We start from the raw sequence: 21,599 nt of genomic DNA, 5'->3' as shown, positions 1-21,599 counted from the left end.
AGAACTACTACAACCATCATCAAAAAGGTACAATTATTTATAAATGTTATATCTATAGCTTTGGTTCTTACTATGCCGCGTACTACTAGACTACTTGAACGATAGAACCCGGAACGCCGCAAGAGAGAAGACAGAAGACTAGTAAGTAGGAACTTTTATTCCCCAAAATAGTGTCAAAATATGGTACAGAAATCTCATGTATTTATAGTTATTGTCTGAGAGTAAATTATCATTTCAGACAACCAATAGGCACATAGGGGGTCATTCGTATCCATCCAATGGGAAAGCTACACGTTGACATTCTAGAATATTCCCCTAGCAGTGATTGGATGGAATGTCTTCGGCTCTCTCTGGCCTTCTTGAGGCTTCCTAGAGTTTACCAACGAGCCGTCCTTACAATAAACAATTTTCTATGTATGATAATATCATTTGACCGGATACCATCAGCAACAGCCTACTGCGTGAGAGGACAAACCAACTTTCAGCTGAAGAGGAAATTAGGAAAAGAAGTTAGAAGTGGAAAGGACACATTGAGGAAATCATCAAACTGTTTCATGAGGCAAGCTCTAACTTGGAATCCTGAAGAGAAATGAAGAAGAGGAAGGCCAACGAATATATTGGTTTGGGAATCGGAAGTAGACATGAAAGGAATGAATAGCAAATGGGATAAACTGGAAAAAATTGCCGAGGATGGAGAATGCTGGTGAGTGGCCTATACTCCTCCATGAGAAGTAACAGACTTAATTAAGTTCTTTAGTGATAATACAAGTGAACTTTATAGAGAAACTCACAAAATTCTCTGACCTATTTCCAAGGGAACAATAATTTTATTTCTTTCATTTACTATAGAATGGTTTAATTTAAATTGTTCAGATTTTGTGTTTGTTTCAAGTGTTTTTTACTATTTAAGCTTCATTATATTTTTTATTTTGTCCATTTATTTCATTTTACTTATTTAGTAGTGAAGATACTCAGTTACTGAATTACAATAATCCGTTAAATAATCAATATGCGATTAAATTATATCAGTTATTTATTGAGTTATGTAAATTGTCGTTTACGTTCAAGAAAATGCAAATTTCTCTGTATCATTATGCTTATTATATCTTGTCTGTCAGCTATTTGGTTATTGACTACATTATACATGCAAGAGGATTTACTTCATTATCCACCAAATATTAATTTGTATCAAATTTATGAAAAAGAAAAATTACAGATTCATTCGAGTTTACCACCCTTATGGAAAATCATTTTTCCTCTATCTTCTAATTATACAGAACAATGTCTTATTAAACATTATAAGTGCAATGGTAATAATAACGATAGCAATAATGATTCCTCATTATTTCAGTCGTCAAAATGTCAAGCTATTGATATTCTCTTAATTATTCGATCACATGTAAATAATTTCAATCAACGAGATGCTATCCGTAAAACATGGGGAAATCAAGAATGTTATAAGAATTTTGGTGTATCTATTCGTATTCTATTTATTTTAGGCAAACAAGACGATAATAATGATAATATATTAAATTATTCTATACCAAATGAAAATACTCATTATGATAATAGTATGAGTAACGTTGGGGTATTACAAAAGCTATACTATGAGCATTTAATTCATCATGATATTATACAATTTGACTTTATTGATAATGGTTCTAATTTATTGAATAAATGGATTGGTAGTATTGATTTTATTGTAAAATATTGTATGATTACTGAAAAATCTTTTACCTTACTTCTAGATGATGATTCTTTTTTACATCCAATAAATTTAATACAATTATTACGTCGTATTACACTTACTCAGTATAGAATTTATGCATCTGGTCATGTAGAACGTATCTCTTATCCAGTACGTATTCCGTTCTTGTCTAAATATATATCATCATCAAATTATCCATTCAATATATATCCACCATATATAAATAGTGGAACAATTATATTAAGTATGCCTGTTGTTCAATTATTACGTGTTGGATTTAACCATGTTACAAATATGCCATATGATGATATCCTATTGGGAATTATACTATTAAAATTTGGTATTAGTCCTATTCATTTAAAAAATATTTATACAGAACATAGTTTAGATAAACAAACACTTAAACAATTACAATTTATCAGTATTCATGGTTACAATGATCCTTCAATGATTCATTCGTTATGGTCAACTTTAAATATGAATTACGCTTGTAAAATAAATAAATAAATAAATAATAAAAAGATAATGAAAAGATATCTAAGGTATTTTGTGCACTTTATTAGTTATACTATACAAACTGGAAGTATTTTTTACGCGACAAAGTTTTTTCTTATTATTTCATTTCAGCTAATTCTGTGATTATCAGTGACAAACGAACAAAAAAAAGTTTTTAAATGAAGATTAGTTTTCTAATACACTATTTTATGGGTTTATAATCCTTTCATATGTATAACAGACATGCCGTCGGTTACTACTCAGTTCTATAGAAAATGAGTAGCAGCTCGAATAGCTCAGTTGTGACATCCCATATTGTGTACAACGGCGGGGTGTAGAGCAATAATCCTCTGGAGATTTCAAGTATACCTTGCTAACAAGTGCCAACTTACACGGAAATTCGATCTAAGGATTCATATTGACCACCTTACATCTAAACATGATGCGTTTGATGTCAAATCATTTAGACTAGTGGATTTACTGTAACGTAGTTTATAAACTTTGATCAGTAATTAGAATTTCAAAACCGAAATTTTTATACTACTCAGTGATCAGTGAATGAAAATATAACCAGTATGAATGATATTTTAACCCTGAGTTCACAGTTTGACATAAGGACTAATCATTTTTTGAGTTTATTTAACATAGATACATGGCCTCAAGGCAACATATTTTTGTTTGCCCAATGTCAATGTTGTTCATTATTTGATGGCAAGTGTTCTTTAGATGCTTTTAGCTGAAAAGCCATAATAATTCTTTATAGTAATAGATATGCAGTGAACAAGAGGACGTGTTGGCACAGTCGAATATATTTGGCACGTAAATTACAAACTATCTCACTAAAATCTGACAACCATACAGTAAATGGTTAATTTGCAAACTATTAATCAATTGTCTCAATCTTGACCATTCCTTCTGCAAATATCAGTCCATAGTCTTCGATTATTATTGTTCATACATTTTCATACCGATTGCGTTTTGTTTCCATTCTTTCCTTATCGATTTTCTAGTGAAATAAATTCTCTGCCTGACCATCTTCATATACTACTTATGTGAATATAAGCAACCCACACCACAGATATACTATGATAATTTAAATTCATTTTCAAACCAAATATTCATTTCTAAATTGTTAGTGTTTGTTTAAGAGGATTGGCCACTTTTTTCCTATCCAATAGCACAAATTATGATCGGATAAGTCATCTCTCATGTAGATAAATTTGTCCATGAACACTTAAAAACAGTTTAGAAATAAACACAGTTAAGTTGTCAAACTAAGTTAGATAATAGTTAACTCCAGTCAGTCAGTTGAAGTAAAACATAGTGCAGTTGTCATTCAGTTCGAGTAACTACATTTCACATCAGTACAATAAGTGGATAGTAGCAAAATGAAAACCAACAATAGTAAATAAATAAACTAGTAGATTGTAGGTTGAAAATGATAAATGAGTTTGACGAAATAAAATCAACTAAATTGTGTAGAAATAATGATTGAGAGGATATTTCCTAATGACTGTTGTATATAGGGACCTTTACATCTACCATAGCTATAAGCTTCTGTTTTAGCAGAATATCATCTTCATTTTGTTCTCCGATTCTGTCACCTTGTTACTATTACTTCATTTTTCAGTTTATCTTAACAGATGACACAATTACTTTCATTGTAATTACCCCTCGTCTAGTTTCGAAATCATTATTGATAAATGCCCTGAAGCTCCATAACAGCTTCATTTTTCTAGTCCACTAATAATAACTACACATTTTTGTCTTAGTTCTGGTTTTTTTGTCCTACAAACTCAGGTTATTAACAAAGATATTACATCGAATCACAAGCTGATATAAGTTAGATGGTCATTAAAAAGCTGGAAGTACTGGATGGCCGTTTCATCCTAGAGTGGGACTCGTACATCATTGGATTCCGGCCAAGTAGTTTATAGATTAGACATTTGGACGCAAGACTGAAGGTCCAGGTTTCGATTCCCGGATGAGGAGTCATGGATGTACACTGTCAAGGAGTCCCATACTTGAATGAAACGACTGTCCAATACTTCCATATTTCCAATGGTTGTCTTACTTAGATCGGTTTGTAATATTAATGAAATTCAGTAACCTTCACAAAGGGCTGCTGACAAATATATAACAGATCGCCATTTTTAAAAACAGAATATATATTTGGGATAGTTAAGCTAATAGCTGTTAAACCGTTAGAGCCACAACGCGCTCTGTATTTTAATATATGTTCCCGTGATTTTAAAAGCATATTTTAACGCAACTCAAGTCCGAAATGAACTAGTTGTCTATCTAAAGTAATTTTAGGAACTCTCATAGCATGCTTGTTGAAATATCCTAACTGTGAGGTGTGAACGTATTCAACGGTTGTAAAATGATTACATCATCACAAAGTTCACCATCGCAGTATAGTTTTCATCACAATCAATTATCAGGTTTGTTTGATGTCTTGCTGAAGTCATTACTAACTGGCTGATGCTTTCCTGGGGACAAAAATAGAACAACGACGATAGTCAACAACTGTTTTTCATCAGAACATTGAATGAGTGTTGTTTTTTGTGTTTTTTAATTGCTGTTACATCATCTCCGTTATTTCTGATGAACTAAATCTGTGAAAATTGTCTGTACACATAATGCTAACGAAATGTGAAATCATACAAAAGCTCAGAAGTTCGACATTCACAAACTTTCACGAATTCTTCGATCAATAAAAATAATAATATAGCTGAGTGCACTACCACAAGTGAGTTATATTTCGATGGGGATGAGTTTCAAAAATTTAAATTTTGCAAAGTTCAACTTAATTCACACATTAATTGGATAGACTTTGTATGATAAATATTTTCAATAACTCTCGAATAATTATGCATATTTTGTCAAACATATTGACAGGCGCAAATGTTTAGGTGTACACAGATTTAGATTTGAAGTCGGCATATATATATATATATGTACAGAGAGAGAGAGAGAGAGAGAGACGTCCAAGCTAACTTGTATCGTATCGATCAATTATTTCCGTAAACTTTTCATATGCCGTTACGTTCTACTCAGTTCTTATTATCAAAATGTTAGTTATGTGAAGTATCGTCTTATTTGTATAAACACAAAATTGAATTGAATTTACATTTAATAAGATTTTAAATTAAAACTAATCAATAAATTTTCATTCATTTCCGATGTTTATTTTTTGTTTAGTTGAAATCAAGCCATTTGAGTTCAACTATATATAGTCACTTCACTAAACTTTATTTGAAATTAAAGTTATTTACTTTGTATTAAATAAGTTAGCGAATCAAAAATCAATTATTTCAGTTATGAATTATGTTAATCATTAAATAATAGTCTGAATCATAAGATTAACAAATAATTATTTCCACAGTTGAAGTCATGACATGATCTATGCTAGACCATCATTAAAGCATAAAAGCACTGGACAACCATTTTGTTCTGGTATGGAACTTCTCAAAAATACGCATCCACGATACAGTTCGTAGAATTCATACTCGGGGCCTTCGATCTCGTGAGCGAACGCTTAACCTCTTGAACACTGATTTGGCATCCAATGGTGTTAATGTCTAACTTCAATCACTCTATGATCTTGAGCAACCCTTCGTTCATCGCCTGAAGTGGATATGACTCACATACGGTACGGACCGTACTCCACTGGATACAGCTCCTCGATGTAACTTCAGGAGTCGCATCTTTAACCTAATCATCAATGAGCGTACGATTGTTATCATTGTGGGGAATTGTGGAAATTGTAGTACTCTCACGCGAGACCGAAGGTCTTTGGTTCGAGTCCTACTTTAGGGATTGTGAATGCTCACACCAGAAAAAATTTCATGCTCGAACGAAATGGTCGTTCAGTGCTTCCAGGTTTTCGATTGTGGTCTGCCTTAGAGGAACTAGTGATTCCAATTGTGAAAATACAACAGTCTCCACAAATTACTATGCTAATAATATATTTATTGACTAATTTATTGGTAGTTTACGATTTTATTCACAGTATATATGACCAAATGAGTTAATGGGTTTAGATTATTCTAGTTAGTAAATATATTGTTAAAGACTCATAATCTTTGATATGCTCTACTTTAAAATATTCGAACTATAAGGCTTCAGATTAGGTTTGGTACAACGAAGCAAATTAAGTTCAGACTTTTCTGTAAATAATGCTGATCATGTAAGCAAAGATGGATAGTAGCTAGCAGTGGAATCTAGGACGCTTATTTCGTCCTATTTAGGACTCGTCAGCTGAATGTACCTGCATCTCAGACTTGATGTTCACAAATGTCAATAAGAGACTGATAAATTACAGTCCTAAACATCAATGGGAAGATTCCACCAAACAATACCAAGTGAATGTTGATCTTTGTTTACCTAAATTTATGAGTTCAGCTTAATTCATGGATTAAATTAAATTCCGATAGTACAGTAAGAATACGAAGATTATCAGAACTGTTCTGATAATCTTCGTCTTCTTATTACACTATCAAAATTTATCAAAGGGACTAATTGCTTTAAATTAAATTCATTTTCAGAAATTGCTACAAGAGGGTTGTGGAATACTAGCTAGAAAACCTCTGACAACCAGTAAGATCTTGGAGATTATTTTTTGTGATTTGAGACATTTTATCAGTTAGCATTTCTAGTAAAATACATGCTATTAGGGAGACTGTTGCTTGTTTATGCAAAATATGTCTCAAATCTTATTGATGAACTTGGAATCACAGTACTTGTTGCATGGTGTTATAGCTTTGAGTTATTTTCAGTATGGAATCTTTCGTTGTTATTCCTGGGAAATACAGAACTAAGTCAACATAACTGTCCCTTAATTCCTAGTTTTCAATAACTCAGTAGTTCGAATCAGCTGGAGATAGGCTATACCTTTAAATCATGTGAAGTCTTCACAAAACTACGGAAGATAAAACAAACGTTAGAATATAAAATCATACCAAATAGGCATTCTATTTAACATCAGTTTCATTATACTTTTCCGTTATAATAGATTTCCGAAGGCAAAAAGATGGAAATGTAGGAAAATCGATTATGTTACTTGTAGGTATTTATCATACCTGAAAATTAATTAGGTATGATCGTGTAACTTTGATGCAGATGCTGATATCAATTTGATTGTTTTTGAGCATAAAATGAAGCAACAATCGTAGTAATCAATATGATATACTGGTCATCAGTGTACCCCATTTTTTAATTAAGCAAAATGCAGAACAGTACGAATGGTGTATATATAAGTAGTCACACCATCATTTTCAGATTAGAGTTCTGATAGAATTTATTAAAAACGCATATGTAGACTAATACTGAAGTCTAGTGATTTTTTGAAAGAATTAGAGTATATTAGATTTAGTTAATCATAACTCAGTATAAATATGTAACCAAAGAATGAATCTAGATAGTGTATACTACTAGTAAATAGACTTCAGTAGCCTATCATGGATGCTATGCTAAAAGTCAAATAAAATTTGGATTAAAAATTTCATCAAGTGAAATCAGTAACGAAAAGCAGCATTTTATTTCAAATGAATTTCTTTACGTACAATGTTTTGATTACATTGTTCATAGCCAGATAATTTCAGGGATTTTGTTTAGTATGTAGCTGTCACAACTGCTTTGTATGAATTGAGATATCTGAATAATGGCTAAATACATTCGGACGCTACACAATGGGTCATTCGGCTTTAATGATATCCAAAACTTTTATTTAAATATATAATATTATTTGTTGGTGAGCTTAGGAACTTGATAATCTATTAACAGTTTGAATGCATTCACTCAAACAAATTGTTTAGTAAACACTTCAAAATGCATAGCCCATCATTTTCTACTAATGACAATAAAACACAAAATAATTGCAATGGAAAGAATGGTAATACGAGAAAAGTGAGCGGTGTGTATCATTGTGATAATGAACTTGACAGAATTACTTCTATCGAGACTAGATACGAAACTAAAATACTATCATTTAAAATATTTTGATCCATATTAAATAAACAATATTTTAGATAATTTATTTCTTGTGAATGATTTCAATTCCGAATATTCCCTTATTCAATAAAGATCTTTAAGCGCGAAAAAACTCGTGGAAATAATTTGATAAATTAAATTATTGTTTTATAAATGCATAAAAGATATGAGATGTAAGAAATGTTTTGGAAAAGTTCTTGTAATGATTTGGGTAAACATCAAAAATTGATCTTAGTTGAACAACAATTGAAAACTAGGAAATAGTGGGCTGCTATTTCTTTCGAGAAAAGAACTATACAGCAAGTGCGTATTCACAATTCCACTAGAGACTGCAATCTAAGACATTCAAGTCCAAGCGGTGAGCCGTTAACTTTGAAACGATTTAGATAATATCCAATGTTTTGCATATTTAACCTTAGTCAAATCACGGTATTGGATAATTGTCTTTTATTACCATTGCTAGGCAACTACTTCGTACTCGACAAGGTCTCATATTGAAACAAAATGGCCGTCCAAAGCTTCCTGATTTTCTGTGGTTCTTTAACTAAGATCGGTTCTTGATGGAATCTATAAAATTCAATAGTTTCTATAAGCCCTAGTTAGCAATATTTTTAGTCACTTTTGTTTTCAGTCTGAACAATAAATTGAGAAATATCAATAGTTACTGTCACCATAGGAACCTAACTTGTTAGTCTCTCTTAATTTTTAAAAGTTTTTAAATCATTCAGTGTCCTCATTAGGTCACTTACCAAAACGTTTATAAACATAACAACTTACTACAACAAAGCTTAATGATTAACATGTTTGGAACATTATGGTGAAAAATTCGTGAGATTTCTTGATAACAATTAGTATTGATTTATTAGTGTTTAGAATTTAGTTACTCCCACTTATAAGTTGTGGTGAAACCGATTTACCATAAATAATCATTTTCATCAAACCGTGTGCAACACACTAGTTGTAAATATGACTGATCATTTCTAACTTTCTAGGTAATACGATAACTCATAGATTAGTTCGTTTATTTTATATATATATCACTATTGAACAAACAGAGTAGAAATTATATAATAAAAATGAACTAAAGATAGGTAGCTAGCAGATATGCGAAAAATACAAAATGAATTTTGTCGTGATATCCATGCCAATCTAAGAATTATAACGTCAGTTAATTATATGATATGATGTTTGCATAAAAACATGGAGGATTTACACCACTTCTCTTGAAAGTATAACATGTAAATTATTATGTTACTTTTATTATGTCTTACTGTATTTCTGATTTGAATAACAAATTAACTCTGTTGTGATTGAATATATTGTGAGATCTTTAGTATGTGTCGTAGATCAAGTTTAACACGAATATCTATTGAACAACTGTTGTTTTAAGCGTGAATTTTCAAGAATCCTGAACTGTAAAATAAGATTAACCTTGTATACATTTAAACTAAAAAGAATAAAAAATCTTTGTAACGATATATATTGTTCTTCAAGAAGTGAAATCAAGAACATTAAGTAGTATTTGAGTAATTATTTACCGTTGTTTAACAAGATCAAATTTAAGATTTTCATTAAATTGTACTGAAAATAAATAGATTTATAGAAATTCAAGAAACTATCGATCAAATTTTCAATAGACTCTTAAAAGAATAGGTTAGATTACTTATTTGAGATAAAGTTATTTCAGTGAGAACTTGACATAGATTTTAAGAAATACAGTAGAGAAATCATAAAATGTACCACTGTAGGGTTGTATCATTTATTTTCTCTATACTTTGTCGACACGAGAAGTAACAATGATTGGAAAGAAAGTGTTTTCTCTATCTTCAATGGCCAACTAACACTTGATAACGAAAATCCACCGATGAATAGTCTTTATTACTATCTGAATAAATGAGCGCTTAATACATTGATGAAATCTAGAAAATTTATTATATGGATTACAGGTCCAGCTAGATGCAATGATTTGTGTGCTTGAAAAATGGGAGCGTAGCAACAACACGCGGTTAAAAAAAGAATGGTCAGAATATGACTGTGGAGATTGATAAATTTCACTGAAATCGCAAACCTGATGTGTGGGCGAGAATGATAACTATTGGTTGTTTTACTGAGTCAGACATGTAGATAGTGTGACAAGTGTTATACGTGTCATATATTCCCTTATCCTCATTACTATTGATTTACTGTTCTTGTTGTTGGTTTGTGTCGGATTTTGGTGTGGAAATATATATTGACGTTCTAGTCAGGCTAATCGCGTGTTCTTGATAAGAGTTGTGTTGAAGTCTTGTAGAATAGACACTGGGAGGGAATCTAATGTAGATATTCGTCTAAAGTAAATTAACGTCCCATATACGAGTAAAAAGTGAAAGGACTGTTATAGAAAGAAACCCTAGCGTTATAACAAGTATCCTACCTTTATAACAAAACCGATCTAGGTTAGACAACCATTGAAAATTTAGGACTAGATAGCCGTTTTACCGCTTTAAAAGATTGTATTGGTGGAAAATAGATTACAATCAGGACTTTAGTGTCAAACGGAATCCTCGATCTACGCCGCTAAGACATTCTTAATTAAGACAGAATAATTGTTCGACGTTTTGCATCTTTCAGTGATTTTCTAGTTGACACCAATCGGTGACGAAATACGTCACCAAGACATTACATGGAGTTGTCCCATATTGTTCAAGCAAATATAACAATTTATTTACACAAATCTATCTCTCGTGAAACATAGGCCTCTGATTAGTAATCACCAACCCATTCTCAACGAGGTTCTCTTTTTTTACCTGTCCCTAAATGTTATTTATTCTTTTTATGTCTGCCTCCGATTCCTGGAGAAATGTGTTCTTTGGTCTGGTTCTTTTCTTTTCACATTGAGGATTCTAAGTTAGGACTAGGTTCGTGATACAGTCTGATGATTTCCCCAATGTGTATCCTATCCACCAACATCACTTTCTCGTGATTTCCTCTCCAACTGGAATCCTATATTTTTTTTACCAGAGTAGGTTGTTGCTGTTGGTGTCTGGCCGATGGATTTGGAGTATTTTGCGTGGACAGCCACTAGTGAGGACAATCGAATGTATTTAGGCACAAATTACAGACTATCTCACTAAATTCTGATAACCATACAGCAAACAGTTAATTTGCAAAATAAGAAACTAATTATCTCAATCTTCACTGTTTCTTCTGTAAATATCAGTTCATCTTCTCTAATTTCATTGTTTACGCATTTTCCTACCAATCGCGCTTCATTTCAGTTCTTTCCTTATCGGTCTTCTGCCAAAGTACATTCTACGTCTGACCATCACCATATACTACTTATATGGATATAAGTAGACCACACTACAATATGATAAATATACTGGTGAATAATTTAATTGTAACTGGGACTTGACTAATTATATGGTTAAGATTATATGTGCATTATTTGAGAGACAGTGTGTAGTACCTACACTTAATTCTGTTTACGTGTAGTTCTGTGAAGCCCTTCAATTAACTTTTTTTAATAGTATCATTCGAACAGTAACAATTTGCCTATATCTGTGTTGTTATTATCATGTTCATATGATCATGTATGCTCGACAATATGGGAAAGTCTACAAACATATTTCTCTTTCTAGCTTAAATAATAGTTTATTATCTCGCTGCCTATAGATGTGTTTGAATCTGACAAATTCCTTAGACTCTTAATATGCCTCTTAATTCGCTCTCTCGCTCGCATCCACTCGTATTCGCAATTCTGCTCAAATAAGTTTGTGTGCTTTTGGCTTAGTAATATGTGCTATACAACCATAAACTATAGTCAACACTTCTTAATTATTATTGTAGGTTTTAAGAATACGGTTTTTCCCATTGCTCACATTTAGAACTGCATCAGTTAGCCTTTTTTAGTTTATGAGCTTTCTTAACCGATTTCTTAAAAAAATTTTGTGTTTAATAGTTAATTGTCTTTCAACCCATGGATAGAGATTGAAGTATTAAGTTATGTACACAAAATTTACACGAGATAGGTAAAATAAAATAACTAATAACTTCTTTCATCTGGTTGGGATTAGCATTTAGATAACTAAGATGCTTCCTTTTGTGTGCCTCACAAACAGTGAGATCGATAAAATAACTAGACAGTGATATAAGACATTAGTTTGCATGACTTTCATTTTGTCGAGTTTTTCTTTACAAAATATATCATTAAAATTACAGCATTATGTTTAAATCCATCTTCTCAATGAATAATTTTTTTGGTCAAAACAATATAAAGTAAATATAGCATTTAGAAACATTACATGAAACGAATGGTTAGCTAAACGAAGGTCAGTGATCTGAAAACGTGTCAGTCATTGCAACAGCAGGTTGTATTAGGTTTTTCACATTATAATGCGTACGGCATTTTGGACGAGCGAATCAGAAGCTTTTGCAGGTTTTCAAGGTCACGGCGCTAAGTTCGGTGCCTGATGCTTACGTACAATCGGTTTACAGCGGATTTTAGAGAGGATGTGATAGTTCAGCGTCTACAAGAGAAGTGATTATTAGGAAGTTCCTATACTTGTGACTGTGGTGCTCAAACGACTTTTTTCCCTCGATCACGATTAATGGTTAAGACCCTACGTAATTTGTGTGTATTTCGTCATGCCAAATACTTTGAGCATGGTAAAATAGGACACATTCAGTCCGTTTGTAGAACTTCTGTTCATTAAGCTGCAGGTGATACTAAACTTTGTGACTCTGTTTCTGTTAATTAGAGTGATTCTACTGATCAAATACTAACCTTTTTTGCAACTTCAAGTAATTTACTTCATATTCGGAAACGATTGTATCTGTTTGGTAGTGTTTTTCACGATTTTGTTGTTGACACTGGTAGTATAATGTCCATCATTCCAGTTGAACGTTGGAGTCGTTAAATCCCGACGCTATAATTAGACTTACTAAATTTCTCCATCCAGTATTACCATTCATAAATTCCCTATTCTTGTGTGTGGTAATTTGCTGATTAGAAACTATAGATCCTCAATCCTGAGTTGTGAACTCTTCATAACTGGTTTCGGACCATCTATCAAGAATTTGAAAACAAACATCAATTCTATCACTGCTGCAAAATTCAAATACCTGGAGAAGGAAGTAGATAAATTCTTTCGGTGCACAGTTGCCAGGCCGTACGCAAAAGAAATAATGATGAAATTGCTTCAGTGGAAAGTATTTTCGTACAAGAACTCCTTTTCCACAATCTACGAAAAGTCGTCTGAAGATAGTTGATAGATCTATGACTCATGTACCAGCGGGTCCTACAACCGAATACTTTGCAAGCACCAAAGTGAGGCCGTCCAAATTTTCATTGTTGGTTTTATTACGGATTAGTTCATTTCAGATTATACAGAGACTATATCCAATACGCAGTAGAACAGACACAAGGAAAACCTAGGTAGAAGGAACACAAAGGACTAAATAAATTTGCGTCCCCACTTCAGCTGCGGTGGTTATGGTACTTGTACCAACTGATGATTCCTTTGTACTTGATGGACCGCTGAGTACGAATTCTTAATATGATGCATTCATTTGTGCCCATCTAATTCTGCTTACTTGCTCTCTTACGCCTGCTACCCCTCGCGGAGAAGCATAGGCCGCTCATCACCACTCTCCATCGAACTCTGTCCTGAGAAATCGTTTCCGATTATTTCCAGTTGCTTTTCACCCCCCGTGATGCCTATTTCCAATTCCAGACACACTGTGTTATTTGATCTTCTTTTCTGTTTCCCATCAGGGTCGCAAGTTAGAGCTTGCCTCGCGACACAGTTTAGTGACTTCCAAATTGCATGACCTATCCATTCCTATTTCCCTTTTTCAGTTTCCTGTTCAGCTGAAAGTTCGTTTGTTCTGTCCCACAGTAGGCTGTTGCTGATAGTATCTGGACAACGCACATTTAATATCTCACATTGACAATCGTTTATAAATACTTTAATTTTTTCATAATGATTGTGATAGTTCTCCAAGTTTCAGTTCCATACAGTAGAACTGTCTAAACGTTCGTATTGACACTGCTGACTTTGCTGTTGGTTGGCAGTCATTTTGAGTCTCATATATTCCTCAGTTGTTAAAATGCTGCCTTTTTTGACCGATACTTGCGTTCAAATCCGCATCACATCCTCCTTGTTCATCGATAATGCTGCCGCTACAGTTCGGCAACGCTCTATTCAGGAATTTTCCTAGTACTGATAGTAATGTGATGCCTTTGTATGTCTCAAATTTGTTCAGATCTCCTTTTTTGTTATTTTGATGAGGTATACTTCTTTCTAGTACATCGGCAATCTCTCTTTCTCTTAAATCTTTTTGAATAGAAAGCGGAGAACCTTTGCAGCTTCTTCTCTATTCAATTTCAGTGCATCAGCTGGTATTTTGCCAGGTCCTATGGCTTTTCTATTTTTGATTTGTCCGATGGCCATGAAGATTTCTTCAATTGTTTGTGGATGAACAATTATAGGAATGTCTGTTTGTGCTGCTTTGATGTTCGGTGGGTTCAATGAAGCTGGTATATTCAAGAGTTTCTCGAAGTGGTCTACCCATGTGTTCCTCGCTTATTGAATCTCGATGATTAGCTTGCTTTGATCGGTCTTTCTGGTTCTTTGTCATGTCGTATAGTTACTTCATATTTTCCTCTCTTGCAACTTCTTCCGCTGTTGTTGCCAGGTCCATAGTTAATCCTGTAAGCCTTGAAACCCGGTGTTGGATCCATTTCGCAAGTGAAAATCCCTCCATGCATACACTTCTGATTTCTTCCCTACGTGTTCTTTATTTGTATATGTTGTTAACATTTTTGATGCTAATTAAGACTGTAACGTTTAATTTTTTTGGTTTTATTATCGTTCTTTATTGAGTCTCTATGTTCCTTACTGAACTGTATCTAGTTTGTTTTAATTGCTATTATTCTGGCATCTGCCATATTGACTGCTCGCTATTTGATTGTGCGGTTTGATTTTGACTGGGATCGTGCATCTTTGATTGTAATTTGGAGCACTTTCCCAGATATTGAAACACTTTGTGTTATAAAACAGCTGCTCAGACGGAATTTTACTTGATCTATCCAGAATGATAGAATAACGCTTACCTTTTGGTGTTTTTGGTAATTTTTTATATATTTCTTATCACCTTGCTATTTATTGTAATTTAGATTGAATATTTTGTTATTAATTGTTGGTTGAATAACCGGGTGATAATATTCGTTTAGGTAAATTTGTACATTTGTATATATGTTGAAATGTAGAACCGTGTTGCTCAAAATACCTTGTTTTACTTTTGATTGGGGCACGAGTGTATAAACTATTCCTCGGTTATTCGGCCACATCCAGACCTATTGGAATTTAGGTTTGGATTTTACACCCGGTGTTGAGAGCTGTCTTGAATTTCTAAGTATGTCGGTATCTCGAAGGAGGGCTGTATTGAACTTTTGTTATGCTGTTTACTCAGTTGTTCAAAGCTCCTTTTGCTTCAGTTTCATATTGGCAACTACCAGTTGGTGATGATCTGAAGCTATGTCAACTCCTCTCTTGGCTCTCACGTCTTCCACTGACCTTGTAAATTTTCCAGTGACACAAATATGATCGATCTGGTTCTTCATGATATGGTCCGTTGAGATCCATGTAGCTTTATGTATGCTTTTGTTTGGAATATTGTGCCACCCATAACCCATTTGTTGAATGCATTTAGATCTGCAAATCTCTCGCCATTCTCGTCCCTTTCCCCTAGTCCATGTCGTCCCATGATATCTTCATAACCATTGTTTTCGATTTCGACTTTGGCGTTTAGGTCTTTCATTAGGTTTCGCTGGTTCCGAGTACTGTCAATTTCTATCTCTTCATTTCCGTTGCTATTTGATTGGTCTTCCCGGTCGCTCACATTATCTGGACGTTCTATGTACTCATAAAAATTGTTGCTCTAGTTGTTGGAAGGGGAATCGATCTAGTGTTTTTTCTCATATTTCGTCATGAGGCTTCATAATTTTTTCGTCGACTTGGAGAACGGAGTTTAAATGGCATAAATAGTTGACTCAGATTAGCGCTTTTTCAGCAAGATTGTTTTCTTTTTGATGGATAGACCTAACCTTGGGAGTGGCTGTCACCCTGAAAGAACTACATGGAGGTTATCTAATTCTAACTGCCCTAAATTGCACTATCTTGAGACTTCTTATTTAGCAAATCAGTTCGAATACTACTAATTATCATACCTTTTTATTTTGAGTAAGATATTATTCCATGTTTGATAGAAGCATTTCTGATGGCTTGTTTTTTAAGTATATGAACCAGTTGAAATAGTTTTTTTCGGGTACCAGTTTTTTCATTTGTATTTTTACATTCTCGTCTTCTGAGTAACTCCCGCACCTTTGTGAAAGTTTTTCACGTCATTATATGGGAGTTACTGGCTGTTATCTTCTTTCGAATTATAGAACTTTGAAAAGTGTCAGTGTAATTTTATCACTCGTTTCGATATTCTGGAGCAGTTTAATTCCCGAATCTAACAGAAAATAATAAAGTGAAAACTCGAATGCTTGGAGCAGTCGATTACTTCAAGAACCAAATAAGCAAATAAATTAATCGCCGTGCTGACAGTATGAGAAAACTGAAGTGTGGTGCCCTTTAATGTAGAGTTTTTCTGAGGTTGTCTCAAAGGAGCGTGATGTAGGCCTTCTGGAAGGATTTGCATACATAGCATATTATGTGCAATTTACAGGTCAGTTTCTACTCTCCTTTTGCTCGAAAATGAAAATTTCCTTCACCAAGTCACAAGTGATATGAGGGAAAACACACTTTCCTCACACTATTACTATACAAGATCGTACAGTGACACTTACTTGGCATAGCAATATATTCAAGATAATGCTGCTTTGGCACATCGAAAGTAGATTTCTCGGTTTGTTAGAACAATGGTATTGTGAAACGACGCGATGTGAAGTTTTCGAGACTTGGTACCGGTTCCTAACATACTCAACCTTGTTATAAAAAATGAAAACACATTTGTCTTCATTCAGTGTTTCGCGCTATACCTCAATTTCACCATTAGTCTGAAGGTCAAATTAGAGTTAGACATTAGCTTAAATTTCAGCCGATGTTCATCAACAAATCTTTGCTTCGACTGTACTGTCATCTCAGAATGTAGTGCGTAAATTTGCCATAAAAACTTTTAAATTAGCCTTTTGCTGTAAGAACCATGGTGTTTATATACATATTAACTGCGTTTCTAATTTACCAAATTTCCAACGAGCACGAAGATAATATAAACTCATGAATATATCCGAAGTTGGATAATAAGGCACTCCAATTTATTGATATGTATCGTCTTTCAGAATACACTTCTCATCAAGTAACTCAAAGATACTTGGTTTCAGAGCACAGGTTGCTAGCATTGTATTTCAGAGGACTTCAACCCGTATGGTCTGCCCTGGAAGTTATGTCATTTACAGGAAAGCAACGGTACAACCTGTGGACTTTGACTCCACTCCAAAGTTTTCGATGTTGGATGTATACGTCATCCACTAGTTAGTGAATGATTGACATACTGGGCTATCATCCAGGTTCACAAATTTCGGCTGGTTTCAGTGAACTAGGAAAAGGCTTTAAAGCATTTTGGTGACCACAGATTATTCTCGACATTTGAACTCGTAATATGAAAGCAATGTAAAGTTGAAGGTATTTTCTATACTTCCCCTTTTTTTGTTAACCGTACCTTGCTTTTTTAAAATTCATTCCATTCTTAGTATGGAACATTATTTGAAATGAACCCAAGAACAAAGCTGCAATAATGAAAATCAGCAGAGAGAAATTACGATAGGAATTTTAAGTTGTTATTTCTGACACTACATTTTTTTGTTTTTCAATTCATTTTCAACCCAAATTTGACCAGTATCATCGCTTTTGCTTACAATTATAGTTTATCCTGTCGTAACGCTGTTACATAGCTTTCAATTGATTGTCTTAATTTTGCTTTATTTGAACCTTGAATCACTTGTGGCTTTCATATTTACAAACTGTTTGTAGGGCTTGTGAATAGTCACTGAACCCTAGCTAAATCATCCGTCATTTGGGTCACTGAATATCGAACAGATCATCGGTCGTTGTCGAGGTCAAGGACGACCGACACGCAACACTTAATCTTACGCAATGGACTAGCCTATGCGGTGGTGGTCATACTTTTGCATGTACCTACTCTAACCAATAAACTTTTGTAATAACGTCTTTTGTGTTGCAAGGTCTTCAAAGAATCCATAGCACCTTCATACGACGAAGGAGCCACTCACATTAGGTTCTGAACGGAAAGTTAGCTGTTTTTCACATCATTCCCATCTAACTCTGGTAGGCCACCAGTTATTTGATAGAGATCATCAACTCTGATGATATACATATGTAATTTGATAGCCACTATTAAACCGATAGAAGTGACCATGTTTAGTGAAGAAACACCACTTCTCTTATTTATCAGAAATGTTTCTGTTTCTGGAGACATTGTCGATCTGAGTGGCCTGAACTTATGTGATCGTTTATTGGTTAAAAGAGCCAGTGTTGATTCGGTGTAACATTTAAGCCCACAAACTTTGATAAATAGATCTACGGATTATGTAATCTGATGCTGTTTGTTCAAGCATTTCATTCAAAGCAAATTTGTAATCAGACCCATACCATATCGACACGTTGGTTGTAAATTTATCTACAGGAAAGGAAACGACTCGTGGCTGGGATATTCACGTTCAAATACAGAAAGATTTACAGTTCAGTTAACAATCCCAACTTTCTAGATAAGGACAAATGAAAGAAACATGACATAAGGGTTCGTTTTGTTAAGAGATCGCAGTAAGTTTCAGTTATTCATGCACTCAAGTTTGTCAACAGGTTTGTTAACGGTGTTACTTACAATAGTCTGGTTCATAATAATATTACCAAACATCATCCTACTTTGGTCAGTTACTCTCGCAAACCGTGAAATACAATCATGAAATATCAACACCGGGCACAACACTTGCTGGGATCATAGCTGTGAACATAAACAGTTCGGTGCCAAAAATGGGACACTGGCGAGATTGAGCACGTTCACTAGATGTTCTGGCATATAATTAGGCCACCAAAGAGATTTTTTCGTTGTGGAAAAGATTTTCGGATTTAGTCTGATATCGGTACCGTTCTACCTATACAGTTGGAGTAAATGAGCTTTCAAGAGGTAACAAAGCACTATAAATCATAACGCTGAGGATAGCTAGTACAAAGCTGTCAGACGCTTGTGGATAAATGCTCATTAGTACTAAAACACAACTTCAAAGGAATAAAGACGTTTCGACACGACTGCTATAAGGGATAACATTTAGGATATTTTGGTTGATGTTTACTGGTCACGGCCGTTTATATCAAGGGTTTCCAGACCACAGGGTCATAATTTTGTAACAGTTTGATTGATCCTCATTGAGAAGCTGGCCTTTTGGCTGGTTCATTGTCTTGAACATAGGAATTTGTGTACCAATACATTTCATTTTCAATGATATCGCCAGTGAGAGACTAACTTTGCATCATATTGATGTGCTCCTAATTGATATTGAAACAGCCGCAAAGTTTAGGAGAGAGAAAAACAGCTATGTTCCATCAATTAAAAAGAGTCGGGACAATCACATCGGCAAATAACTACTTATTAACTAATCATACATCAATGATGCACGGGTTCTTAGAAAAATCATTCATGTTACCGTCCTAACCAATATAGCAGACTTATCTTCCAGTCGGGAAATATTGTGATCGCTGAGCGGATCGTTCTTGACTCTTGAGACTTTGTACTTCAAAAAGTCACCACAGCACTGCCAAAAATATGAGTGTCGTGATAGTGTTAGATCACAGAAAAGCCTTTCATAAGGTGTAGTAAGTCAGTGAAATTCTTTACCGAAGATCTCTTGATGGAAATGATAATTGCTGGTGGTGCAATGAAATCTTATACCGGCTTTATTTCCACTAACATATATTTATGTTTCTTAAACCCTTTATTATTTTCAACGCTACATAAGACGCTCCTGTAATCAAGTGACCAGACTTGTATCAGCTTTCCGACCCCTACCCTAAAACAAGCTGTGAGTCCATTGAAGAAAATAAGATATGCATTATGAGTGGTACTGGCATTGAGGGAGAAATTACAGGTCAACTGATATCACTTAGTTGTAAATCATCTCACAGACCCATTTAGCCATAGTAATTTGCTATAGTGATCACACCGAATTCAGGACACAAAAACATACTGAGAATTCATTTCGCTTCGTCTTTTCATCATCTGTCAAAGCACACAAATGAAAACTTCCCCTTCTAGTTCGTTCAATTGTGTAAGTAAAGACTAGGAGTATGGAGTTTAACTATTCGGCTGTAGTTTCTATTTCAAGTGTATTCATTTGGTGATTGTGGTTTACTGCTCTCTTTGATAAATGTGTGTTGTGTGCGCTCGCTTGGTTATCAACAAGTTTTCTTTCATTCATCTCTTTTCCAGCTCCACTCACTTTGTACTTTATGCCGCCTCAGTACATAAGGTATCTCTTCCAGAAATGAAAAACTCCACACAAGGCAATTATGGATTTATTCATAGTATACGCTACCATGGTTGAAAAGTTTAAGGGTCATAAACCGTTATTGGTTTCTTCTTAAGAAAAGATTTCTTTCTTTCTTCATCATCCTTTAGGCCCACCATATTTTCTAAAATGCTCCCACCAGATCTCTTATTATGTGTATAAATAAGTAATCCTTGATGTGCCAAGAGCAGGTGGTTCCAGTAATTCTATCACCCACCAATATTTGATCCTCTAATTAACTATCATCATGAAAAAAAGAACTGGAGATTAGCGAATGAATGAATCTTTTTAGCGTCACTTTAAGACCAAAGATATTCCGTAATGGTTAATTGAAATTGAACTTGTTTGTACTCTCCAATGTCTCATTAACCTCAAGGCATTTATTTGAAGCTATTGACGCTAGCAACGGTGAGATGTAATTGGCTTACCGTTGATTTATCAATATTTGTATACATTTCTTGTAGGTTGATATTACTGTACAATGCTGCGGCAATAGTGGTTGATTTAAAGTATAGATACGGTCTCAAACTACTTTGTAGTCAGTGAGAAAATTGTTTAAAACCATATAAACAGTTGCATCGTAAAAATGAACCTCCTTAGTAATTATTATGACTTTCATCACAAGTTAATATCAATTCTGATGCAAAAAAAGATTAAGCGCAAATGCCTGTTCTACTCGTTCATTTAGTTTCACTCCTGACAAAACAGTTTACAAGATTTCAAGATGTTTTCCAAAATGCTCATTGTCATCAGTCTGGTTACATTTGAATTCCCTAATTAGGTAGGCAAACTGGCCCTGTTTGCCAATGAGAGTCATAGAATGCTAATGCA

General features: G+C 34.0%; 1 protein-coding gene across 1 annotated transcript; it reads left to right on the top strand.

Annotated features, from left to right (window-relative positions):
- Positions 1 to 1,144: 1,144 nt before the first annotated feature.
- On the top strand, positions 1,145 to 3,925 carry Smp_014260 (putative beta-1,3-galactosyltransferase brn; the record flags this gene model as incomplete). The annotated part of the gene is made up of 2 exons (XM_018793551.1): positions 1,145 to 2,172; positions 3,886 to 3,925. The coding sequence occupies 2 exons, from the start codon at positions 1,145 to 1,147 to the stop codon at positions 3,923 to 3,925; spliced, it is 1,068 nt and encodes a 355-aa protein (XP_018648052.1).
- Positions 3,926 to 21,599: the final 17,674 nt, after the last annotated feature.

This window comes from Schistosoma mansoni, chromosome 1, assembly GCF_000237925.1.
Source record: "Schistosoma mansoni strain Puerto Rico chromosome 1, complete genome".
NCBI lineage: Eukaryota > Metazoa > Platyhelminthes > Trematoda > Strigeidida > Schistosomatidae > Schistosoma > Schistosoma mansoni.
The sequence above is the reverse complement of the archived record's forward strand: the minus strand, read 5'-3'. Positions and strand labels throughout refer to the sequence as shown.